The 26,997-nt window shown below is 39.5% G+C and overlaps 1 protein-coding gene across 1 annotated transcript in view; it reads right to left on the bottom strand.

Moving 5' to 3' along the window:
• Positions 1–9,814: 9,814 nt before the first annotated feature.
• ITFG1 (integrin alpha FG-GAP repeat containing 1) overlaps positions 9,815–26,997 on the bottom strand; it is an 86,699-nt gene continuing 69,516 nt past the window's right edge. The window contains exons 15-18 of the mRNA XM_074157939.1: positions 18,062–18,186; positions 17,099–17,181; positions 15,325–15,442; positions 9,815–11,975 (exon numbers count right to left, since the gene is read on the bottom strand). Of these exons, the coding sequence (XP_074014040.1) occupies positions 11,916–11,975; positions 15,325–15,442; positions 17,099–17,181; positions 18,062–18,186 (386 nt within the window). The 3' untranslated portion in view covers positions 9,815–11,915. The remainder of the gene's footprint in view (positions 11,976–15,324; positions 15,443–17,098; positions 17,182–18,061; positions 18,187–26,997) is intronic.

The following is a 26,997-nucleotide window of genomic DNA, read 5'->3' as shown; positions in this document are numbered from 1 at the left end:
GAAAATGGAGTGGAGCACAAAGATAAGCTAAAAGAACTGAGGATTTTTTTCATGAAAAGTTACCTACTGAATTTTTGTTGAAAAATTTACACTCCCCCACCACTTGCAGTATTTGAGGTGGCAGTTGTCAGTCATATATCAGTAGAGGTAGCAAGCTACTTAAAGGTAAGAAGCTATTTAAGTTGCCCAAGGCTGTAAGTGCTTCATTAATTAAAGACCAAATTGGAGTATATAAGGCAGAAAAGCCACAAGCTTGTTCGCAGTGCTAGAACCCCAACTGTAGCCAAGACACTATAGTTCAGATTTTGCTTCAGTCCAGATAAGCACGTCCATCACTATGTGTGCAACCTGTTTTGTATGTAAACAACACATACAAGAGTATGCACAATTTTTGGTATAATTGCAGATGTTTATCAGCTCTCTTCACCATTCCTGCAATGAATTATATTGTGAATTTGACAGGTTCATAAATGATTAATAGCTTATAAAGTTTCATTTTGGGGGTAATTTTTCTGTCTAATCTCTCTCTGTGAATTAAACCTTAGGGAAGGTGCTGGAAGTCTTAGCTTTTTCATTAGATAGCGATACATCATTTAATAGCTCTTTTAGCTTCAATCCAGTGTTATTCTGTACTCTGGCTTCAACTGTATACCTGATTTATAAACTGAACTCTATTATTAATATCAATGTAATTATAACCAACTTGTTCTGTAAAAATTTTAGTGGTCAACTCTATCTTAGGAAAACTAGGGAGTTAATGTTTTTGAAGTTATGCTACTTTGGGAGCAGTGCATTTTGGATATTAAGTTTGTATATGTATTAATAGCAAGGCCTAAACCACACCACCAAATACTTTCCTTGTTTATAACACAGCAGCTTTTTAAATCTTATTCTACAGTTACTGGAGTTACTTCTGCTTAACTGCTTAGCGGTGCAAGCTGTTGGTGCTTAACTTTTTTTTTTAGTGCAGCAGAAAGGGTTGCAAGTAGATCCCGTTTTTAAGTAAAAAAATAAATTCTGACTTACACTTGATACTGCCTTCATTAGGGCTGCTGTAGCCTCTACGGTCAGTACTTTGCTTTTGGTTTCCGTGAACAAATCGTGAAATCATTAATTGATTTTTAAATTCCCTTTTTTCTCTGCTTGTTTTCAGCTTTTTGGGCCATTGTTACACCTCTTGATTTTGGAAACAGGAGGCCATAATTTCTAGCTTTTGTGTGGAAGGAAGCACTACTTCCTAACACTACTTGTTTGTGAGAAATTAGCTGTTAAAATCATGCCAAAATGCAAATGAGGGGGGTGAGCAGAATGGCAGGAAGTTAATCATAGTACTCCACATTCTTGCAACCTCCCAGAGTTGGAAATAGTTCTGTAGCTCATTGGAAGGCTGGGAATGTCGACTTTCCAGAAGTGGCAGTCATTTGTTCTAGCCCTGGCTGCTTGTTGAATTATCAGGACAGAAACTACAGAATTCTCTTTTTTTGAATTTTTAAGTTAATCCAATTTAATAACTGAAATAGTCCAAAACTGATGTACATCAGGATTTAATTTAGGGTTTGTGGGTTTTTTAACCAAATAATAGCATATGGAAACGAAAGAGGGAGCATATTTGAAGAATGGGGGCAAGCTCTTAGCAAACACATTTTGGGGAATAGCAGATATGAGAAAATTCCAGATAGATATATTTACTTCCAAAGCATAGCAGGAACATGGCTTTATTAAGAAAGCAGCTGCTTTTCTCTCTTGTGAAGCAGAGGGTTATAATGCTTTATTGTTGTAGAGCAGTTGCGTTTTGCAAGCTGTGCTAGGATTAAAGAATGATTCTAGTGTGTTTAAAATCTCATTGTGAACTGAAGAGGGGAGGAAAAGGCTTTGTCTTTCAACAACCAAACCGCAGCGAGCATGTTGGCCTCCGACAGGTGACATACACCACTGAGAAAGCAGGTGGGCATTGGCTGGACTCCACTTCAGCAAAACCTGCCGTTATTGCAACCTCACTGCTGTCGTGGTCCACCATCCCTTCCGCTCAGCACTACTGACTCGTAGATCTGGATGAGAGCAACTAATCAATATGTAAGACGATGGGATTCAGATGAGACTTTAAAAAGTTTTGCTGAACACTATAGAGAGAGGCAGTAAGAATTATTTTAAGATGTTTATTTAAGTAAGCCCCTATTATTGATAGTTGAGGAAGAACATAGAGTAGTTCTGAACAAGTGTAATAGAAGAAATTTGAATTGCCACAAAGTGAGTGTGGTGGGCTTGCTTCTGCCCTGAGGTTACAGCCAAAAAATATAACCTTTGTGGATGATAGAAAATGTAGATATGCATTCCACACTAAGAACAGAAGATTAAACAGTTTCTAAGTATTATTAAAGGATATATGATTTTTCACAATATACTGAGCTTCATTGTACTTCCTATATGGTTTAGCAGAACTCTCCCTGTTCTGCACACAAAGCTATTTGTATGGAGAGGAAAAAATTACTGCCACTGTAGGTAGAGCTTCCATGCAGAATTTAAGATGCAACTTGTAAAATACAGAGACTTACTTTGAATGTTATTCCCAACAGTTTCCTTTTGGGATTAAATCTGTGTGCCTATTTATAGGAATGCTGGTTTTTTTTCTTTGTGATTAGATGCAATAATCGGACTATATGAAGACTTCCAGTGAAGAAGAGATAAAAGGGAGTGTATGATGCTCAGTAATGATAAGTTGTTTCTGTAGTCATGGCAAGTGATGCATTTAGAATACTAACAGCTTATTGACTAATGGCTTTGTGCAATTTATAGATTATGAATAATACAAAAAACTCCCTGTAGAAGGTCTTTTTACCTGTACAGTAGTGTGATTATAAAAGATTGGCATGAGGTCTGTTCAGCAGTCAACCCGTATAGTCAACTTTGCAGCAATAACATATTTCTGAAATGTAATTAAATCTGTGTATGTAGAAAGTAATTAAGAAGTAGGAGTGTCAGTTGTATTTTATGGTTGGTTTATGGTATTTAACTATGTTACTCAAATAGGAAGTACAAAAAAAATAATCTAAATGCCTTTTTTCCCCCCACGTAAGGCTTATGTTCCTATGTTATCTAAACTCAGCGGATGGTTAACACCCATATAGAGAGACAGATAGTTATTGAGAGTATCTTCTGTCTCTCAATTATTATGCAAATAAATGAAAAAATATTTAAACCCTCAAGACATCTGTCCTTCAGGCCACGGAACATGGGATTTTATGGGCCGTGGAAGCATTCTGGATTTATAACAGACTTCTTTACAACTTTCATACCGTGGGAGGACATCAATGCATATGAGAAACAGTTCTCCACTCTGCAGTAATGCCTTGTTAGCTTCAGTAATGCAAGCAGACGGTCCAAAATTTCCTAATGGAGTAATTTAATTAAAAAAAAATAATCCCTGATGGTTCAAGTCTGCTATTGCTAAAGAAAATACAGAATGCTAGAAACAGTCTCTCGAGGCATGAGGTTAACTGCCATATCTAGCTTTATTTTCTAACAGAAAGCCCTCGCCCGTTGTCGAACTGTATAAATAATGCCACAGACAAAGAAATGCTCGGGTGAGGAGCCTTCCTCCGCTGTGTTTACCTCTGAACCTGAAGAAGTTAGAAACAAGATTTAAAAGCCTCAAGCGGAAAAGAAGCACAGGTGAATACCTGTCAGGCGTGCGACTCCGGTGACTGATTTGGTGGCAACCTTGCTGAAAACAAACCTTGCTCCCGACAGCAAGTAAGATAACCTGATCGCTGTTAGGCAGCTCGTCAGGAGAGTTCAGAAAGCAGAAAGAGTATTTTTACTGTGAAAAGACGGGAGCGTTGGGAGCTCTCGGTGTGTCTCAGGAATACACGGGGCACCGGGGCTGCCACCGTGACCCACGTTTCTCCAGGCTGTGACACCCCCTCTCCCCCCACCCCCCCTCCATAAACCGAGGTGGCGAGGTGCTCCGCCGCCCGCCCGCGCCCAGCGGGGACGGGCGCAGCCCGGGATGGCTGCGGGCTCCCGCTCCGCCTCGGCCCCGCGCTGGGCTCCCGGCAGCGCCCGCCCCGCAGCCCCGAGCCGCCGCCGGCACCGCAGCGCTGGCTTTCGCGCGGAGCTGGGCAGAGCGGGACCGGGCACCCGCCAGCTGCCCCGCGGGGAAGCCGGGCGGTGGGGCGGCGTGGGGGGCGGCAGCCGCCCGGGAGGAGCAGCCCCGGCAGCGGCGGGGCGGCCGCTCCCTGCGCAGCCCCCGTGCCCCTCGTACCAAAGTTTCCGCTGGCGGCGGGAGGGCGGCCGGGGCAGAGCCGGGGGTACCGCGCTCTCCCCTCCGGCGGGGCGCGGGGCAGCTTCTTCCGCGGAGGGCGCCGTGCCGCCCGCGGCTCCTACCTTCCAGCACCGAGCAGAGTTTATGCAGGGCCATTGTCTCCCGGCGGGCCGCGGCGGCGACTCCGCGGCGGCTGCGATCAGCGGCGCTCCATGGCCGCGGTCGGGCGCGGCGGTGACCCCCCGCGAGGGCGCTGTGGCCCGCGGCTACAGCTCGGCCGGCCCCCGCCCGCCCGCGGCCATGCCCGCCGCCCCCGCGCGGGGCGCGCTCAGCCGCCTCCGCCGCCCGAGCCCGGAGCCGCCGCCGCCGCCGTGCTCAGTCCCATCTAGAGCGGGGCGGCTCCGTCGGGGCTGGCCTGCCCCGGGGGGCAAAGGCGGGGTGTGTGTGTGCGTGTGTGTGTTGTCCCCGTCAGGCGGTCCGAGCGCAGCCCGGCAGCTCCCAGCCCGACTGAAGCGGCTGCCGGCAAATGAAGCTCATTTAAGATGTGAGGGGTGTTTGCCTGGATGAGCCGCTTGTACGCATGTGCCCGCCCCCCACGGAGCCCCGCAAGCAGCCGCAGCCGGCGGGGCCGCTGCGCTCCTCCCGCCGGCCGGGCGTCGAGAGGGGGCGGCGATGGCCGCAGCGGCGGGGCAGCAGCTGTCCTCTCTCCGTCCCTATGGGGAGCCGGTAGTGGCCCCGTTGAGGCACCCCACCCCGCCTCGGTCCCCCGCCATGCATCAGCCCCAGCCCCCTTCCTCCCCGCCCGTCTGCCGGGATTTTCCCGTCTGCCGAGAGCGGCCCGGCGCTGCTAGCCGCCAGGAGCGCGTCCGCGGCGACCGGGGCGGAGCGGGCGAGCCCTACGGCCCCTTTCCGGTAGACGTTGGCTCGGGTCAATCTGAATCCCGGCTGCCTGCCTTTGTTTGGGATCTGAGTGGGGTCCCGATGGGGTGAAAGGGAGCCGGTCCTCCCCTTCGCCTTCTGTTCCTCCCCTTCTCCCCCTCACTCGTGGCAGAAAGCCCGTGCGGCCCCAAGCCGTGCGGCGTGCCCAGCTGCCTGCCTGGCTGCAGTGTGCTGCCTGCAGCTCAGGCGCCGGGAAGAGCCCATCACACGCTATTGTGCGGCTGTTGTCTGACAAGAGTGACAGCTAAAATGGAGCTATTACTTTACAAGAAGTTAATAAAAAGGCGCACTTAGCCTGCTGCCTGCCCTGGCTCCCATCCCTCTGGTTATCCATCACATCGGGTTAGCTTGTGAAGGGAGATGTTACTTAGGGAAAGAGCCCGAGGTGGGGGCAGGTGGCGATGTCGAGGGGAGGGATGACTGTAACCTCCGGGAGAAGGGCTTTCTGCTGGGCGGGGCGGGCAGGGGGAGCCCCCGGCCGGCAGATCCCGCCGCGGGGGCATCCCGTCCTCCCGGATACCTCCGAGCTGGCGATGGAGGTGTCTAACGGCGAGAGCCGCCGCTGTTCCGGGCAGCCGGGAGCACGGCGCGAAAGGCTGCCGTAGCGATAGGCTACGTGTAAAATTACAGCAACACATGTGAGCCCATTAGAGATTTTTTCAAATCTCCTATAGGCAACGCAGGTTGAAGTATCTCAGGGTATTTCCTATAGGATGTCTTTTCCCTACAGTTGCCAATTAGGCGAGGCTGGGAGCTTTTGCTCAGCATCCCGAAGTATCGAAACAAGGAGATGTTTAGATGGGTGCGCGGAGCGCGTTGCAAAGCTTTGCGCAGCGGGCAGGGGCGGTCGGAGCCCTCCCGGCCCGTCCACCGCCGGGGCTGCGGGACCGGGCGCGGCGGCCGCGGGATTCCCGTGCCCGAGGGCCGGCTCCAGCCCCGCTCGCAGGATGCGGGAGGTCACGTTCTCCCCTTAACGCAGCTCTTTTCTCCCCATCGCGGTCGCGCACAACGGTGCGAGTCTGAAGCTCCGGGTACCCCACAAGGAACTTCGCTGTCCGAGCTCAGGCACTTCATGGAAGCAATTTGGAACCCACTCGATAGACTCACTGGATTTTGCAAACTGTAAATTAGATGCATAATTGCAACTCGCGATTCCATCTGCGTAAGGAGCAGGGCCGCTTCGCTACAGTCTTGAACGTGATTGTGAGAGGTGAAGCTCTGCTTTCCTTGTGGAGTGGTGCTGTGTGCTTGAATGTTAAAATTCTTCCTGCGATGTTCAAAGGTCAGCACGTCCCGTTGGAAAAGGTCATTCTCTTGCTTCAGTTTATCAGTTAAATATTTCAGGCTCTTCAAGTCAGTATGGTTGTCAGTTATGGCGAACTAAGGAAGGAGGGACGGCGGAGCAGGGGGCCGAGCCAGCGCGGAGCCCCGCGGGGCTGAGGTGCGGGAGGTGCGGGAGGCGGCACTCCTCCCTCCCACCGCTCCGGCGCTCGGCTCGGCCACGGGGCGCTGGGGAGACCCGGCGAGACCTGACAGCACGGGTCCTGAGCTTTTCTGGGTATTACAGATCCATTTCAGTGTTCTAAGAAGCTTGATGAAGTATTAAGCTTGATGCTCTGGCAAAATCCCAAGTTACATAATTATATTATTCCGCTTACTCGAATTGTCCTTTCAATTTTAAATAGAGATGATACAGTCCTTCTCAAAGGGTAGTTTTTCCATGATTTGTTAAATAGCTGCTGCATTCCAGTAACGGATAAAGCAATTTCTCTCTGTTCACCTCTTAACCATGTTTTTATAGTGGTGTGATGAAATGTTAAATTCTATTGTGAAAACTCCTATATAAAGAGAATTCCTCATTAAGTGGACCTACTTTGCATTTTTTTCTTTACTAACAAAAATGTTTACTACAGTCACTCAAGAAAATATCTATCAGACCAATAATTTCTACCGTATCTGTGTATCATCCACAATTTTTTATCCTCTCTGCAAGTACCTAAGCACAAAATTAAAATCTGACTTTGCTGTTGTGCAGATTGTTAGGAGACAGGGGGTTGCTTTTTTTTTTTTTTTCCCTTCTTTTTGGAAGGCCCAGTGTAGCTGATGGAAAAATTTGGCTTAGATATTTTTATTACTTGTGATGATATAAAAAAGGAGAGAACTAGCCAGGTTCTCAGATCTCAAGCTGAATTTGCATTCAGGAAAACTATTTGTGGGTAATTGTCTTACACCAATGAAATAGGAGAAAAACCTAGTAATATCTTGTGCTTAATACAAGTTTGTAGTAATTGCAGAGACCCAATCTGCTACAGTCAAAGTTGAAAAGTTGAACTTCAAGTTTGTCCGTTAGAAGGTTGAGCTATTACACACCTGGGGAAGTGTAGTAGCTTTTCCATCCTGATTTTTTTCCCAGGGCTCTGCCAAGCTGTTGGTGTGGGAGACGCAGGTAACAGCATCAACTTGTAGATTTGGGGCATATTCTGCCATTATTTACTGCTGCTTTCAGAGAAATTTTTCATGTGGACATTTCCGTTGGTTTGTCTTGCTAGAGTTCTTGTTATAGTGATGCTTTAGAATATTTTGTAGCAAACTAGTGGTAAGTCTGAAGAAACTTTCCCTTCCCATTTTCTGAGCCCACGGAGCGCTAGTTTCCAGGGAAGAAAATGGTGTGCCACTGGGTCAAGCTGGTGGTAAGCTTGAGTTAATTCAACCTGAGTTTGGGAGTTAAGAAAGGTTGAAGACAGCTTTTGGACAGCCAGTTGTGTAACCTTCTGCTGCTCTATTGAGTCATCGTGATTATTTTTGAATGGGAGTAGTTCATGGAAGGCAATGGGACCGCTCATTTTGGTGTAGCTAAATACCTGCATGAACAGTTAAATGCGTCAGGTACAACAGGTGCTCTGCTGCAATAAAAGGCTTGCATTTCCATTATCGGAACTGGTTTTGCCTCCTCCCAACAGTTCTTCCATAAAACTTCCTTTGGTTTGCTGTTCTGCTATGAGTTTTAATATTACTGAAAGTATTTGCTGCTCTTGAGTAGCAGATTGTACATCAGAAATAGCCTTAGACTAACAGTCTTTTACTACACTTGGACATAGAGAATATATAGGACATATAAAAAGAAGGAATACTCTATTTGGATATTGTTTGTAAAAGAGGCTGCAAAAATATAGACGTCAACACTGAATAATTAGGAAAAGAAGTTAGGAGATACATTTTAACTGTTCTGGTACCTGGGTTTGTCAATAGGATTTAGGTGCATTTGATAAATCTTAGTTATATAGAATTTCTAATTAGACCATCATAGAAGATACAAGTGCCTCAGTGTGGTAACATAAGATATAATCATACATAAATATGTATAGTTGGCCTTGTTCTTTACTACTGAGTTGAGAACACTGCAAACTTTCAAATAGTCATGAGGAATATCGATAGTCTTCAGAAAGCTTACTGCGCACTTCCCTATCTGCTAGGCACTATAATTAAATCTGAATATTAGAACAGACCTACAAGCTTTTCTAGCTTCAGTTGGGAAATTCAGGAATTTCAAAATAAGGTTAATATGTGTTTTAAAATTTTTTATGGATTGTATCATAGATGGGATCACGTTTTTCATTGAAGACAGGAAGTAATTATAAAAATAGTGCTGTGTGGCTGAATGTTTTCAAAGTGACAGCCCAGGCCGATACTACTAGTGCCTCAACAAAAAGATCCTGTCGCCAGAATGGGAAAAAAAAAATTAGAATGGATACTAGGGCTACTGAAACAACATAGCGATATTTCAGGTTTAACAACACTATTGCTCTTGATTTCTTGACATACATTTCAGTCTTTGATCAAAAAATTTGCCCATCCCTTTAGAATTAGTACTATTTGCAACGTTTGACATTATTTCAAGCATAATGTCATTATTTTGGTTATTAAAACCTTCAGACCTGACGTGGTTAATGCTTTTACGTAGCTTTAACAAAACTAAGCTCCGATGGTTATCATATAGTAGAAACTTATGGGTGGACTTCTCCTGCTCTATTTAGGGGGTCATTTATTTGAAAGTAGTTATAAGAGTCCTGAATTTACTTTGTGCATTTATAGTGATTACTATTCAATTAACTGTAGCAAATGTTTTTAATACGGCTGTCTGTTAAGAAAGATGGCCTCATCATAGGAGGAATATTGTACCACACAGAATATGCCTACTAATCTGCAGCAGAAAAGTTGGTTCTTTTGTTGGGGGATTATAGTGCATTAATGATAAATCTGGTAGGAAGATTCAATCTTAAAGCTTCTCATGGAAAATGAGAACAAAGAAAGATGGTATTTAAACAGCCATCTGTCAGTTGGCATGTCAACAGTATTTTTATATAGGTGAGATTTCACACTGAAGCAGCCTTCCAAGCGCATTTCTCACCAGGGCTGTGTTATGGTGGATGCATTTTGAAAATCTATGTAGTTAGAACTATTTCTCACTTCTCAGTTGCTGGGATGATCACCTGGAACTACACTTTCTAATTGACGTTGCTCTCTTAAAATTACTGGTAGAAGGGTAATAACCTTAGCCAAACGCATTTCTGATGCTTATAGAATAGAAAACCAAAGTACGACATGAAACCTTTTGACAAGAAGTTTAACAATATTTAATGCCTTAATTCAAAATAGTATGCATATACTGTTGTGAGCCAAGCTATGAGTAGTTAGAACCTATGGTAAACTTTATTATAAGAAAGCTATTAAAGCACCAGTAATGTATTGTATATAAAATGATGCACTATTGAGCATGCAAAAATACCTTAAAGCAAAAGATACCAAGTTCATTGTTTTGTTAACTTGACAACAGCTAAAATGTCAGCATGAGGTTATTTCTTTCCTAATTGTTTTTCCAAAAGACCTAAGGAGGCTAATCCATGTTTATTATATTGTGGTAGAGGGCTACAGACAACTTGCTGCCACAGTGACATTATGCGTTTAGCCTTATTCTCCAACCATCTGAAAAAGATGAGAATATATATTGAATTGTGTTTCCTCTTAATTATGAAATCCATTATTATTGTTGCTGCCAGGAGCAAATTCTATCAAAGAGTCCAACAGCATTAAATATTTATCTAAAAAAAATCTTACCTTTTCATAGCACTCTAAAAGAAATACTAAAGGTGTGCGTTAAGGAAATATGCTATCCTGAATAACAATAGTAGCGTAATATGAAAGTCTCCTTTGTTGGCATCTGATCAGTTCATACTAGAAATATCTCGTAGAACTTCATAGCAGACAGCTTATCAGTACTTTTCTGATTTTTGGCTTGGTGCTGCTGTATGAATGGGTCACTGCTCAGCACTGCCATGGTAACAAATTGTGATTCAGGGTGGGCACAATCAGTTCAGCTTTGTACTTGCTCTCTCCTTTCTGTTCCTGTATTGACAAGTACAAGTAGTGTTCCAGGACAGCAGGCTACAGGGCGAGTGCCAGAGCAGGAGATACCTACTGCGGCGGTGACTGCCTCTAAGACCAACGCTTTGTTGAGAAAGTGTGTTCTACTTTATCAAACAGTATTTATTAGGAATACAAACTGACAGATTTAAATGCACAATTAAACATGTAAACTCATATCACTAAGGAATAACTATTAAATAAAAGCATGATTATTTTTAGAGACTGTCAGGATCCAAAGTACACTGAGAAATTGTAACTTTATCACCATTTAAAATATATAAAGTTGAGCTACTCATCTTATGTAATTATTACGGCCTTACGAAATTTGGGCAGAGTCGTGTTCACAGATAATGTAACCTGGCTTACTCCGAGTGTCCTATTCAATTCTTAATTAATTTTTATATATCTCATCCCTTAGCAATAAATGTTGAGTCAATCCTCATTGTCCTTCCACTCCAAAATGGTTCTTCTAACTTCTTCAAAAACAAAACCAAACAAAAAAATCCCGTACCATTCTTATAAGTAAACAGTTACTTTCATAATGACTTTAGGCCTTTCTAAAATGAATGTTGTTGTAATTTAATCGTAAAAGCAGTTTATGTAATGCTGATAAATTTTTATGATTCTAATTTTTTAATGCGTTGTCTTCTCACTAGAACTAACACACATAAATACTGCATCTATCCCATGATGAGCTACTGAACTAGCATTAACATTGCAGGTTTCTTTCAGTTCTCCAATTCTTAAATTCTGTAACTATTGCACATACAGATTGAAACAAAGAAAAATACAGAATACTTTAGGTTGAGCACCATTTAGTACAATCAAAATAATTAATGATCAAGTAATCTGAAAAATTGCTCGAGCTTAACTTTCAGAAATGCAGGTTATTTTGCAGGAATGTATAAATGACAAGACGAATTCACATGGTACAAAGTATTCTGCTCGCTGAAATGCTGAATTTTATTTACACAGCTTTCTTTCTATCAAATATTACTAAAGAATTGGTGGTACGTAAACAATGGTACATGCAATATGATCCCTTTACTAAGAAAAATAAATTTACAGTTCTGTTAAATAAAGACCAAATGCAATTATATACAATCTGTTAACTGAAAGGCCTTGTGAGACGTTCGGGTCTACTTTTAATATTTCCCAAATAAATACCAAATAATGCAACATTTACAAATAGCACACCAGCAGTATTTTCACGGTAATAATTTTACAAATCAGAATTTAGTATTTCAATTAAGCAAATGAGTAGTAGCTCCTTCATAAATATTAAGGCATGTCACATAGCATCAAAATGGAACCGATGAGCCTCCTGTCGCTTCTCTCTGTCATCTGCTTTCTGAAAAATAATAATAAAAAAACACTTTGTGGGATCCAGAGCAGTACTATTACAGAAATGAGTTGTCAAATGTCACAGAATGGTTGATTTTTTCCAAGTCACTCATTTGACAAAAGGCAAAAAGCTTAGTAAAAGTCCCAATAATTAGCTTTTAAATGATGTTAGTTTGAAATAGCAATAATCTACTCAAAATTGGCTTCTGCTGTTAATGCTCAGCTGTTTTAGCATTTAGGACCCATTATTTTCTAATAATGTTTTTTTAAAAGGAATGTTTCAAAAATGAAGAGTGTTTCTTAATATGCATTTATTTAGCCTGCATTATAAATTTGAGACAAAATTAATCTGGATTAACTGTAAATGTCATCTGTGTTACACTTAAAATGAGAATATTTTTTAAAGTGTCTGTTAAATACAAATTTATACAAAGATGGCAGTTCAACCAACAATTAACAGCACCAAGCAGGTGACAAATGTTCCATGTTTTTGTTTGTATTACGAAAATGTGAGGTAGGATGCATTTCCCTACTTATTTATGCAGAACACGCATTGATCTGCTGAAAAAGTAGTTTGGATGGTGCTTGGGAAAAAGAAGCCTATTTAAATTGTACCTATAATCCATGTAACGTATAAAAACATGTCTTCTCCTACAAGCCTCCTCTTGTGTTCTAAAGCAGTAACAGAGTATGAAAGCACTTAAAGGATTTCTGAACGGGTAGTGTGAACTCTTCTAGAGAAGTGTTTTTGTCATGACAGACAGTATGTGTAAATTCTAGCATAAGAAAATTTAGCAAAACAGATTTAAATGCTTTTTAGCTTGCTTATACCTAACTTTTTTTTTTTTTTTAATGAGTAAAATGAAGAAAAGCCTTTACAGTATGCTGTTGTGTGGGCATTCAGATTTGTATCTCAGTTGATAAATATACAGGACAATTTTTGTAGAAACCAGTGCATGTGTTCTGCCATGAAAGTTTGTCATCTGCTTTGGCTCGAGGCCAAACATTTCCTCATCACACTGTGTTTGTGTATGATAGCAACTCCATTGGATTAATTATGGATTTTACTGCATTTTGTGGCAGCAGCAGAGCTGTCAGTGAAGTTTAAGATACTGGCTTTTTGGCAGAAACTTTATCAATGTCAGTAGTATTCTGAATGTCAAAAATGGGGTGGGAAGAAGGGAGTGGCACGCTCTTTCCTACATTGAAATGCTTGTCACATTGCACAAAATTTTATACTCTCACTTAGAAAGCAATTTTCGCTCCATTTCTTGTACGCTTCCTGAAAAAATTACTACTTCAAATTTGACAGTAACTGATACTCTGATGAATCCATCAAAACTTCTCTCGCAGTATTTTCATCAGTGTAGCGTTCACACGACTAGCCTCAAGACCGCAAAGCAAGTTACAAAGAATCAGCATACAGGAAAATCAAGGTCCTTAGCTAATGTAGCAGACTGTTTTGTTGTAAGATGAATAACGGTGTAAATTCTTCCTCAATTTCTCTTTTATTTGATGTATCAAAAATAAAAAATAGAAAATAGTAACAGATTTAAAAGCTTACCCCTCCCCCCCCGCCAATGGATCAAATTTTTCTACAATGTGACAGAGCAACATACTTTCCCTAAATCCTAAAGTTATTTAAACAATACAATACTTGGTTGGTAGATGAGTGTGTAAGAACTATTGTCAACAAAGGGCTCCTCCTCCTACTTATCTGCAGAAGTCAAAATACATGGTTTATTTTAACTGCCGAATAAACCACTGCAGTTTACAGACAGATATATCCCCTGGGGGAAGAGATTGTAACTGCCAGTACATTTCTCCTTTCTTTCTTTGCTATAGGTATCCTAAAGATCTGTAAGGGAAACCAGCATTTAGGTAGAACATTATTTTTATGAGAGGATTACTGAAAGAGGCAGTAAACCAAGAACAAGCTTAGAAACAAGGAACTTTGGAGTTTAACTCCCAGTCACATCAGTGATGCATGATACAGCTTTGGTCAAGATGCTTATTTCTTCTGTACCTCAACATTTCTTCTAAGCATCAGGGAGGTAAAAATCAATAGGAGTGCCTTGGAAAATTATAGGAATTAAAAGTGTTTATACAGTCATCTGAAAATACATACAATTTATCCAAATATTTGTGCCTATTTTGAGCAAGATGCAGCTGTTGGAAATGAGTTTATAATATAACCAATAAACCACTTCATTCACATATACCTAATGGGGTTTAAAATGGCTCAGAAAGCACTCACTCTGGGCTGAGTGTTTCCTTACATTACAATACATGGGTTATTATGTGAAAAATTCTTTTAAACGTTGACATTAAATCTCCATTTCTCCAGATGGGATTATACATAGTTAATCCCTCCCCAGCTCAAAGTCCCAAATATTTTTTCTGCTACTCTTGTTGCTTAAGATGCGCTAGAGACAGAATTAAACCCAGCCAGTGCATAGTCCTAGCTACCAGGTAGCAATGCTTTCTTGGTACAGTAGGACATTCTAAGGACATTCATCATATACTTTGTATTTCTTTCCTTTTGTGTTTTACTTAAATATGAAGCATGTGCAAAGCCTATCTGAATGTTTAATAGGGTCATTTTATTTCCACAAGCACAAAATAACAAACAGTTCTACCATGTCAGAATGTGCAGTAATTTTATTTGACAGCTAAGATTATGGTTTGGGTATGTAGTAGCATTTATTGGCAATCCTGCCAGTTGGATATGATTGTGAACTGAGCATAGTTACGAAAAACGGGAACGCATTTCTTTTGTGACATGAAAGGCCCCTTTCAAAATGCTTCTTCAAATCAATGGATTTCTATACTCTGCATGTATAATTCAGACACACAGAGCAAAGCAGCCAATATGCAGACGATTGACTCTGTATACAGTCTTGAATGCTAATGTCAGTGCAATCAGCAAAGATAGATACAGAAAAAGACATTTTCCTTATTTTTAGATTACCAGCAGAACTCAAGATAAGTAAACTGAGTTTATGTTCCATTTTCCAAAGTAGTACTCCTTAAAACTCTGCAAAATAGAAAGCTTAGATATGAAATAAAACTGTCTCATTTAGTTGGGAATAACAGCTTAATGAAAAAAGCTTATCCATGTTGCTCTTCATTTCCTTTTTTAAGTGTCTTAAAGCTTAAATAAAAACAATGCCAATTTTTAAGCTTGCAGTAAATACTGAATTAATAATAAACACCTTTTGGGAATTAATGCAGTTTGTGTCAGAAATTTCACTGTCTAAAACTACTCAAAAAAACCAACATACAAGACTGTAAAATATTCGAAAATGTTAAATAGTATGGAAAATATAGAAAATAATCTAGATAATTAAGCTTACCTTTTCTTGCCAGTGTAATATGCCAATTATTGCCAGGATGAAAACGCAGACGCCAATTAAGGCTATAGCTGTTAGCAGCACGATGTTACTTGGGGTCAGATACAGCTTGGCGCTCCAGCTACACAAAAGAAGAAAATCCAAGGAAACATTACTACTGTTCATTAGGAAGCAAAAAACAGATTTAACTTATCAAGATGAAAAGAACCTGCTAGTGTACGACAGGTAACAACTTGGTTTACAGAAGCTACTGGCTATACTTAGAGCCTGAAGCTTAATGGTGTTTACTTGGAAATATATGGCTTAATATAATTATTTTCAGGTAATGCCATGTCTCAATTCAGTTTCTGTTTAACTTTCCAGGAATGCTATGGATATCCTCAGGGACTGCCTTCTTTCTCATTAGGAGATTTTTCTCCCGCCTCTGCCCAGGACAGAGCAAAATGGCAAGCCTTCCACAAAACTGCCTGAGACTTGGGGAGCTGGAGAAGCAGGGTGAAATAAGCCTGTAAGACAGATTGTTTCCTCCCCGTGAGAAGCTCCTCTTGGGCAGGCTCATGGGGTCCAGCTGGTTAGGCATCTCTCTGTCTGAAGTTTACCCAGGGACAAGTGCAGTTGTAGGCAACAGAACTAGTTCATTATAGCAGGAGAACGCTGGAGCAACAAAATAAAGCACTTTAAGGGCTCTTGAAGACAGGCCTTGAATGTTGTGGGGTCCTGAGGCTCAGTTAACACCCTTTTTGTACTCCAAGCTTCCTATCATGGGACCGCTGTCAGCAGGAGGCTCTAGGGTGAGGCAGCACTTAGGCTTCTCAGGAAACAACATATCCATGTTAAAAAAGAAAAAAAAAATTAAGTGTTTATTATGAAATCTGATTTCTTCTAGGCATTCTATCCTCTGCTATTCTACAGTGTCCATAAACTTACTTTAGAGGAAGGCAAAAGTAGTTTGAGAATATGACAGAATTTTTTTTGCATAACACATACCTTTAAACACCTCAAGCCTATATTTTTTTCATCTGGCAGATGTTATTCCTGTGCTTGCTTGTTAATTAGCAACTCAAGTGGCACATCACTTCTCAACTGTTATTTGTCCTATAGTAAAATTAACTGCTGAAACCGATGTCAGAATCATTTCTGCATGATAAATGCAACTGACCTCACTAGTAGATCAAGCGGCAAAAAGCAGCTGGAATATGGGACTAATGTTTTCTCTAATAACAAAGAGAAACATGCTGTCTCTCTGGGATAAACATTTTAATTGCAAAGTGAATTCAGTGTTCAAGCTCTCACGTAACCAACCCATTCACCTTTACTTAAAGAAAAACATTCATACCTGTGGCAACAGATACTGCCTTCAGAAGGGCTGAAATAAAGCTTTTATAGACAACTAGACAGAAATTGCATGTTTGGTGAAACAAAAATACTTGATTCAATCATTACCATGCCTGCTATTTGTCAAAAAGAATGTTGGTAAATCTAGCAAATATGTTATTATTTACAGGAGTTGAGCTGGTGATACACTTTGATTGTTTGCATGAGCTGGTAATAGATTGTGATTGTTTATGGGCACTACCTAAGAGTCTGTGTAAATACTTGAGAAGTATTCTGCCTAATCACAGAGGCAACTACATCTATAGAACTGACCCCCCTTCCCACCATTGTTCTTGTATTTACTTTCTATAAAAGTGACTGTTTTTAAACCTACACATAATGCCCAACTTAAACTCTGAATTAATGTAATTTTGTGAAGTGCAAATCAAAATGATGAAGTTACCTTCGAGGAACATTATGAGGATAGGGGATGACTATAAGCTGGGAGTTTGGTATGATGGCTGTCCATTCTTGTTTCCTTACGGACTGAAAGAAAAAACAAAGGCCGTGTCAATTACTAACAAACCAACATTCTTAAAAGCAAAGACATTCTCTGTTGAAATATATAAGAGGAGAAAAAAAACCCAACCCCTAGTTGCTTTTTTTTTATTTTAAATATAAGTGATTACTCCCTTACGTTTGTGTAAACCTTTTATTCTGAAAGCTCCAAAGTGCTTTAAAAAAAAAAACACAACAAAAAAAGTAAAAAGCAAAATAACTACTGCTGACATGAAACACAGCATCTGCTTAAAAATTACGAGGCAACAACATAATAGGGAAAGAAGAAAAGAACCAATTCTACAAAGGAGGCAGGCAAAGCTATTCTCCAAATCAGAATTTGGCCAGTACGCTACTTCGAACACCTTTAAAGTAGTACCATCAGGTCTTTAAAGACTGAAAATGGTCAGGACCCTACTTTTATGTTTCACCCGAGGATTAAATAATCACAGTAATCTCCACCTCCCATCATACTGACCATGGTTTTATCACTGAGGCAGAAAGGATTATATGAGTTTACAGACTGGCCAGACCAACCCCAGGAGTCTTACAGCTGAGAGCATAAGAATTGGACCATCAGATCTAATACACATTTCCCATATAAACAAGCACTATATACCTGTGCTAACATTTATAAACAACTTCAGTCATCTTTTGGTCTCAGTGTTAGCTTCAGAGCTTATACACCCCCCAAAAAACAGGCATACAAGGTTCTTCTTGGCACACTTTTCTGTATTCAAACTTATTTCTTTGATAGTCTTGCTTCTGAAAAAATAAAATAAGTGTCCCTAGCAGTATTTCCACCCAAACTCTATTAGGAAAGGTAACACCATAAATATTAGCTTGACAGTCTTAAATCTCAACTAACCTTTTCTCCTAAAGGACGAGGAATGCCAACATACAAATGGTCGAGGAAATTAGCGCTACGGCCCAAGCCTAGCACATTGTATGGCAACTGGAGAGCAAAGTGCGCTGACTGGCTAAGCTGGCCAGCTGAAAGAAAATTAGAAAAGAAGCCCCAGTAAGTATTTCGGAAAAAACCCCAACTCCAAACCCACCAACTTTCTACATAAATATACATTTCAGAGTCAGTAATAAAAACATTTAAAAAGCTTTAACCAACAACATGATTATTTAATTCTTAAAGGCTCAATCCCACGTTTCCAAACTACCCATGGGCGCTCACTTGGAGAATAGCTTAAATGCTTTAGATTTCTACGTAAGATGACTATTTTGAGCACCGTTTCTATGTTAAACTGAATCTCTACTATTTATTACAAGTTGAGAAAAAATTAGCTATCTGCATTTATTTTGATATGAATAATGCCAAGAATTTTGTCCCGCTGATTTACAAGCTGAGACTCAACATGTGAAGGTTCACTTTAATTCTTATTAGTGGTAATCAGTAACTACTGTTTTTTTCTTACATCACAAAATGTGCTTAGTAAATTCTCACGAACAAGTTCCCAAATAATAAATTGATTTAATGAAAACAGGATTACAGTGGTTGTGAGTTAGGCCCTAGTGAGAGCACATAATTATAAATAATTAAAGGAGAAACTGTAGGGGAAAAATAACATTCTTTGTTTCTTGAAAAGGCAGAAGGGAAACAGACAAGTGTGGCAGCTATCAACAGGTTCACTAACATCCCATTTCCAAACTACCTGATTATTCCATTTAAATAAAAAACTTGTAATCTTTTAATTTCTGGCAAACTGATTCAGATCCTATGTAGATTCTTTGTTCGTTCTCTAGAAAGCCTCTTAGTAAGTGACCTGGTTATACAGCAGGAATGATATCAGCACCTCCTAAGTACTGCAGTGAATTCCGCCTCTCACCAGATTAATAGAAAAGAGTTCAAGGGATACTTGACAACCACAAGTAGGTTTATGTCATCAATAGAAACAGTTTTTTGCAGAGATATGATATACAGTCAGTATTTTTTAAGTGTCAGATTTTTCTCTGCTTTAACATCTGACAGATGATGCCTGAAATTGTATAATACAAGTCAAGCAACAGAACGTAACAGAATGTGAATTAAAGAACATGAATTCACATTTTGTAATGAATTTACAGCCAACTCCTTTCTACCTCCCCACACTTTCTTCCAAGGCTCGATTCTGAAAGTTAGGATTTTGCTTCAGACAGCTGCTGTTGGCTGTACTGGCTGTACCGCACCTTGCGCAGTTGCGGTGAACAGAGCTGGGGGAAAAGCTCCCAAACAACAACCACCACAACTTCTTTGGCAAAGCCAAACACTCTTTCAAGACAAAAAAACAAAACAAAACAAAAAAATGGAAACAAACTCCCATTCTTAGCTCCTGGAGGGAACCCGCTAAGTGCAAACATGCATTTGCCATTATACATCAGCAGCAAACCCAGTGGGAAGTCTCTGGAAAGTGACTGTACAAGAGTATTATAAAAGCTCTTATCCCAAGGGACTACCAAGGTATGACACCTACTTTCAGAAGCAGCTCTCCAGCTTTTGTATCCCTCTTATGGAGGGCAAACTACTTTGTATATTGGATAATAATAATTTTGAACACCTATTCAATATAATGATTACTTCATGGTTCTATTTTTCTGAGTCTCCCCGCCTTCCACCAGCTTTTTAGGAAGAAGCTTGCCATATGCTATCAGGCATGTTTTGTAACAGGCCTGTTTAATTATGGGGTAAATATTCTGTTTTATTGTAGTTTTAGAGCTATAATAATTGTACTTAAAAAGGAAAGATAAATGTCAGCTAAATACACTTAGATGAGATCTGAAAATTCAGCTCGATGCAGTTACCTTTTGATTAACCGAAAATGCTATTGGCAGAAAGAAACAATAACGGTTTTCCTAAAGATTAGGCATATTTTAGACTTACTTTTTCCGTATGCAGAACCATGTAATGAGCAAGTAGACATGGAAATATTTAAATAGGATTTGTACTTTCAGTCCTCTGTTGTGAGGGTAAGGTGTACTGTGTACGTTGTTAGGTGAATTCCTACATTACGGAATCTGTGGCAGACAGAATTAGCTGAGAAGCTTTTCTCTAAGAATTGGGATTTTTCTAATAAGTTGCGATAACAGTATAGGATTTAAGTCTGTCCCCACTCTACCGCTGACTTCTCTTACATGATCTTGGCCAAAGTGCTCAATCTCTAGGTCTCAAATTCCAAATCTAAAATTTGAGTAATTAAAATCAGAGTAAGCACATAATCTCTGAAAGCCCTGGTTACCAATATAAAAGTAGCAAGGAACAAAGGCAGGTTTATTAAATTTGACTTAGTTATAAAACCAAACAAGGTATGTATTACTATCATGCTTTAACATAATAATGAAATTTTTTAAAGAAACTGTTTCACTATCACTGAGTTCTGAAGGACTTTTCCCAAAAGAACAAGGTGCTGCTGCAATATTTAACATTGAAAAGCTTTTAGAATGACTTTTGAGTGAAATATTTAGGATTATGAGGAGACTGCAACCGAGATATTCCTTTTTTCTTTCATCATACAAGTGAAATGAATGTCAACTAAATTAAAGGAAATAAAAGAAAATGTCATACACTGTGTGCAGTCAGCCTTGAAGAGGTTAGAGAGTCAGATACTGCAGCTAGAATTCTTAAAAGCATTGAATAATTTCATGGCTACTAACACTGGTTCTTATGCCTACTAAGATAAGGATAATGAAATCTTATGCTTCAGGATGTAAATAGATCATTTGCAAAAGTCAGAAAGGAATGTTTTCTTCTATGTAGCAGGCAGAAAGCGTGCTCATACCTCTTCTTTATTTGCCTTTAAAATTGAGAGATATGAGCTAAGCAGGAGTTGGGATGAGAGCATATAGAAGGTTCTAGTTTACTTTAAAGCTGACTACAAACAGGAGATCTTTGAGACTACTCCTTGCTTTATTCCAGTTATATCTATCATAATTTCTGTAAGAGTTTGATGGTTACTCAAATGTTCCACTTAGAATTGCAAACAAGTAATTTAAGAATGACAAGTGTTCATCTGAGAAACATAAAGAACTTGAACAAAGATTAAAGTTAAAAAAGAGAAATTACAGAGAGTACTGTTAACAGTTTATTGTCATTTCTGAAGTTCCCTGTCACCGGTAATTAATTTACTTAGGAAAGTATTTAAAATTTAATTTAAATAGCAATTCTACTTATTTGCTCTGTTGTAATACTATTGTAAACGGTTTTCTGCTTGCTGCAAGAAGACTTGAAAATACCATTCCATCTTCAAGCAGAAAGGTGGGATTTATTTCTTATACTGAAATTGTTTTTTAAAGCTTTTGAAAGCCTATGCAAGCAAGCTGGGGAAAGTGGCTGTTGCTTCATAGCTTGTTTTGCTTCATCAGTAGACCTGTTACTATAAACAAGAATTAAAAAGAACTCCTGTCCATGCTGTACATTATTACTTTTTAATACTACTTTAAAGACTATTCAACACTATTGTCTTTTACCTTATATTTCTTGTCTCAAAAAAGTTGTTTGGAAGCACTCTGATATCATGAGCTATAAGTGTTGGTGTTTAAATTCTTGCTTTAAATCATAAGTCACTAAGTTTGCTTCAAAAACCTTGGGCAAGGTAAAAAACCTCAGCATTTTAGGACATGCTTTTCAGTGGTTTCAGCCTGACAGAGACCAAGTTTTTACAAAACAGGTAATGATGTTGGGCAGCCAAACCAAAAATCTTGTGGAGTTTGATATTCAGAAATCATTCTGAACATCTATGAACCAATCTCCTTATTTTTGAAGTCTGGCATATAAAATTTGAAGCAATACATATCATTAACCTTTTGAAAGTCTTGTCTGAAAAAGAGAATGATGTGTAGTCTATGACACATGCAGTACTTGTTCTTTTATATCTGAATTAAGGCATTTCCCTTTTGTTCCCATTATATGGATGTAAACTTACTGAAAGCTTAAGAGTAGTGCAATATGCCCTGGGTTAAATTGCAATGTCCTCAACAGCTTATTTTCAGGGTGACTAGACCTAAGCAGCAGAAGTGCTTAACTGAAACCAATTTAACTTTAGGAAGGTGACTGCATTTACATGTAGAAGCAATGCTTTCAATTGTTTCTTCAAACAGAACTGATAATGTGCGATACTGGATTTAGGGAACAGACTAGTTGAACCAATGTAAATAGATTCACAAAACTGATACTGTCCAGTCAGTTTAAATAAGCTTATTTTGTGCAATAATAGAACAGAACATAAAAGATCACTACACAGAGTTAAAAAAATAACAGAAACTCTGATTTCAAACCTGTGGCCTCCTGAATTGCCATTCTTTATATTTTTTTTATTATGCTTTTCTTGACAAAATATCATTTGCTTTTAAGTAGTCCATTAAAGCCATTCAGATTAATTCAAAATAATATTATTTTGGCTTTCAAAAGTCTCCAAAATTCCATATATTAGAGAACTGAATAGCTAAATGTATTTTCATAAATAAAAATGTTATGTCATTATTTCTTCCAGTTCCTAAATTTTCTTCTGATTTGCAAAACAATGCATTTATCAGAAGCTTTAATACATTCACCAAAATAGTAACTGAAGATATTTGTGAAGTGTGAATCGACTTGTCAAAAAACCCACAAAATCAAGAGGTAGAAAATATAACAAGGAGTTGCTTTGTTTTAGCCATACATTCTTAGTACCTGTTGACAACATAGGCGGTTTTTCTGGTAAAAAGCACAGTTCATGGTGTAAAACATAGTATCGGAGTTGTAGCCTGTAGCCTCAGACTTGCATCTAAATTCTTCTGTACCATCATCTGCTTTAACACTGAGGTCAACACATACGAATGACTGCTTTCTTATAGATTAGATACACACATGCACCCTAGAAAAACTGGAAGTTATTCCAAATGCAGAAGTTTTATGAATTGCTGCACAGCTGTGAACAACGTGCATGGAACAGCTGGAATAAGACAAAGCCAGTTCAAGAGTTAGGTAAAATTTCCCAGTGAATGTGCATCACTTAAGCTGCACAGCTGAAACATTATGGTGATAGTTATGTTACAGCGATTATCAGCACCGTGTTACATCGCACACCAAAGTGTTTCCCCATCTTTTGAAGCTGGCAGCTCCTTATTTTGTTTGAAAATATTCCAGAACCACTTACTGCAAAAGAAAGGCAAAATATAAATGATAATAATGAAATACCTGTGTGATATGCATAAGAACTTACAAAGCAGCTTTCAGAAAAAAAACCTCCAAAAACCAACTACTCAAGTAGAAAGTTGGAGAATTTTATTTCCTTGGCTTTAGTTGAAAGCTTTACTTCAGTCCCCTTATTACTGCCTTTGGAGTTGTAGGTCATTGGTTGGGAAAAAAATACATAGTGGAGGAAGAGCTCTTTGCTTAAAATTATGCAATGGCAACTTCAGCTTTCTAAGGGCTAAGCAACGTCTCCCTCTTCTGACTTAGCTGTTTGCCTCTTTTCATTAATCCACACAATAAGAAATTATAGATTAATGCAGTACACAATTTCACCTCTTAACTTTTTCTGCAATATCTTTCACTGGAGTTCCAGAAATAACTGGGGAAAGTGGATTGAAAATGCACACTTGCAACTCTTGGTACCTATTACTTGCAGTGCTATTAACACTTGTGATATTTCTGAAAGCCCAAACTCCAAATCTGATGCATTTATATGAGAATGTGTTTTCATTAAGAATAACTTTACACCATAAAATTATAGAAGTACAACTAGAAAGTCTTTAAAAACTCTTAAAAACACCCAAACAAACAATAAAATGATGGTAGTGCTGATACTGCAACCCTTTGTGCAGGGGAAAGTTGTCTAATTTGTAATGCCTAAATATTTGAAGTTTGCTAATATTGCATGCAACATTACAAGTTCAAGTAAGTTTTCTAAACAAGCAAGTTATACAGAAAAACAAAAGAGCAGGGTATCCCCACCTACAGCAACCAGAAAATCACTCTTAGCAGAATCCAACTATTGATTCAATTATTAAATGACTCCCGCTTGTTCCATGAATACACTCTTCTTCCTATATAGTAGAATTCTACATAATAAATCCTGCAATGTCAAATGGCTATTGAAATTAAGCTTATTTTGCATTTTTTCTGGTATATATTGCAACGTTTATGTTTCAATTCATTACTATAATAGCTGCCAGACACTTGTGTTCACCTCACAATCCAATTTAGTTAAACAGCATGAGAACTCAATGCAACAACAGGGAAGAGTAAGCAGATTTCAAAAAACCAGAAGGGCACGACTTAACAGCATGTGAAAGGTCATTCCACCATGGAAGGTTTAAAAGAAAACCAAGCAAAATCAGCAAAATGAAAGCTCTGAAATGAGAATTGCAAAGGCAGCAGTCCATACAGCTTCAGTGATACAGCTGCTTAAACAAATTATGACTTGATCCATACGAGTAGATTAATTGAATTGCTCATATGAGAATAGTATGCCTACGTATGGGTATTGATCTTTGAGTAAACCTTAAACATTTATTGTTCTGTTGTTCCTGGCCCACAGGATTAATATTTTTGGTAGACACAAACTGCAACTATGGGCCTACTTATTTCAAATTCTATGTTCATTGGTATATTTCTACTTTAAGAGAGAAAATTAAGACGATCACAGCACAGGCTGAAACACACAACATATTCTCCCATTTTAAGTAGAAGTGAAAACATGAAACAATACATCAACCTGGAGCTCCAGCCAGTATGGGCCTGGCTTGCAGGGTTCATCAGGTACATACAAGATATGTGGTACATCAAAAAAATATAGAAAAAAATATTTTGGGCATGCCACGCACTGCACTCCCCTCCATAGGTGTCCTTATGACAAAAATGGCAAAGGGGAGCTGTAAGCATTTCTGCCTGAGGAGTAAGCCAGGGCTGCTGTGGCTATGGCCATGCAGAGCTACCACTCTTAGCCATCCATCTGCCTGCCTGCAGACAGGCAGGCTTCAAGGGCAGGAATTCCTACAAAGGAGAGAAAGAGAAGGCATCTGGGTATCAGATGTTACACAGACGAGGAAGAAAGCAAGCAGGAAGACAGAAAAATTGGGTTGTGGTGAAAGGGAAGGGGTATCGGAAGGAAAAACAGGATAAAAAGATGCTGGTGGCTAAAGGCAGCCTGATGTTCATAGTATGAAGCCTCTACAGGACTACCCAGTCATTTGAGTTTCTCAGCCCTTGACCAGGCAACATTGCAATAACAAATTTAAAATGCCTGTCTTGTGCTGGTGCTATAATATGAAACCATCCTTGTGCAGTTTCTGAAAACGTTTCAGTAAATTAACAGTTGCTCCACATTACATTTAAAGTATCTGATCTTATTTATGTTGTTTTGAATCCACAAGGATATTAGTTCCAAGAAAATCAGTTTGTGTTATTAGTAATAAAATAAATGAAACCAAATATATCAAGTAGGTAGCCTTCTCAAGAAAACACAAAGGATCATTACTGGGACCCACTCCAGCTTGCAAAAATGACCTGCCTGCATTTTAGCCAAGGTCAGAACTGTTAATAAATAGAGCCATATAGATGTCATCGGCAGTAATCTCACTGGCATCAGTCATTAAGCAAAATTCTGTTCAAAAACGAAGAGATTTGGTAGGGCTACTATTTCAGTATCAACGATGATGATTTTTTGGATGCTGAAGTTTTTTTTAAAAAAAAAAAAAAAACAAAAAACCAAAAACCACAAAAACCCAAACCAAACCACAACCACCCAACAAAAAACCAACAAACCCCAACACCTTGCGTTTGGTTAGCTTTACCAAATTCATCTTATGCATCCTCCCCCTCCCTGCCCCAAAACCAGCTTCAATTTACTCTGTGCTCAACTTTAGATATCTAAATCTACTTTATGCTATGCATTGTTGCTTACAAGATTCAGCTGAAAAACACCATGTCTGAATGATGTCAGAAATTTCTTAGAAGCCAACAGAAGCCTGGAAATGCAGATGTAGAGCTGAAAATCCAGGATGAAACTCATACTTAACTGTGGGGTCTCCTTAGAAATGACAGCTCCAAAAGAAATGGGGAGTGGAGAAGGCAGATTGCAGGAAACAGATCAGAAAGCATGACTTAGATTTACACCTGGACCTGATCTAGGAGAAGTACGCAAACTCAGATTTATCTCAAGCATAAAATTCCTTAAATATTTGAAGAAGCTGTTGCAATTGAATTTCCTCTTAGAGAGAGAAAGCCTGTGGAGATATTAACCACAGATGCAAGACCCAGTGCTTCTCAGTTCTAATGCTCATTTTGGCAATTGCTATTCCTTGTAGCTAATTTAACAGTATTTCTTGTTGTAAGATTACAAGTGAATTGAGCAATGTGAAAGTAAAAGCACAGAATTGCGCTAATTATTATTCCGCTATCTTTTAACAACATACAGGAATGTTAATAGGCGAGAGAATAATTCTAACAATGTTTTAAAAAACCCCCTCGTAATTATGCAAATTTCCTGTAGTTACGGCTTGGCAGATCAAAGAACCTTAAAATGAATTAGATAAGGACAGCCATATGTGCCTTTTAATTTTACTCTTTGCATGAATATTGCACACATGAAAGATGCCATAATTCAGAACTAAAGACCTGCAGAATTCGGAAGATCAGAAGCAGAACGGTGGACTTTTCTTTGAGTACTCTATGATTTACTTTAGCCCAGGGCTGGAAGGGTAACTTAAGGTGACCGGATAGTTCGGTTTCAGTGCTCCAGCCAATAACTCTTCCCCTGCCGAGACCAGTGGTAAAGACAACAAATAGCATCAGCTACTTGGAAAAAACAATTGAATTGTGAGCATTGTTTTAATCAG

Source organism: Numenius arquata, chromosome 13 (genome assembly GCF_964106895.1).
Source record: "Numenius arquata chromosome 13, bNumArq3.hap1.1, whole genome shotgun sequence".
NCBI classification, from domain to species: domain Eukaryota; kingdom Metazoa; phylum Chordata; class Aves; order Charadriiformes; family Scolopacidae; genus Numenius; species Numenius arquata.
Note: the sequence above shows the minus strand (reverse complement) of the source record. Positions and strands in the feature narration are given on the sequence as shown.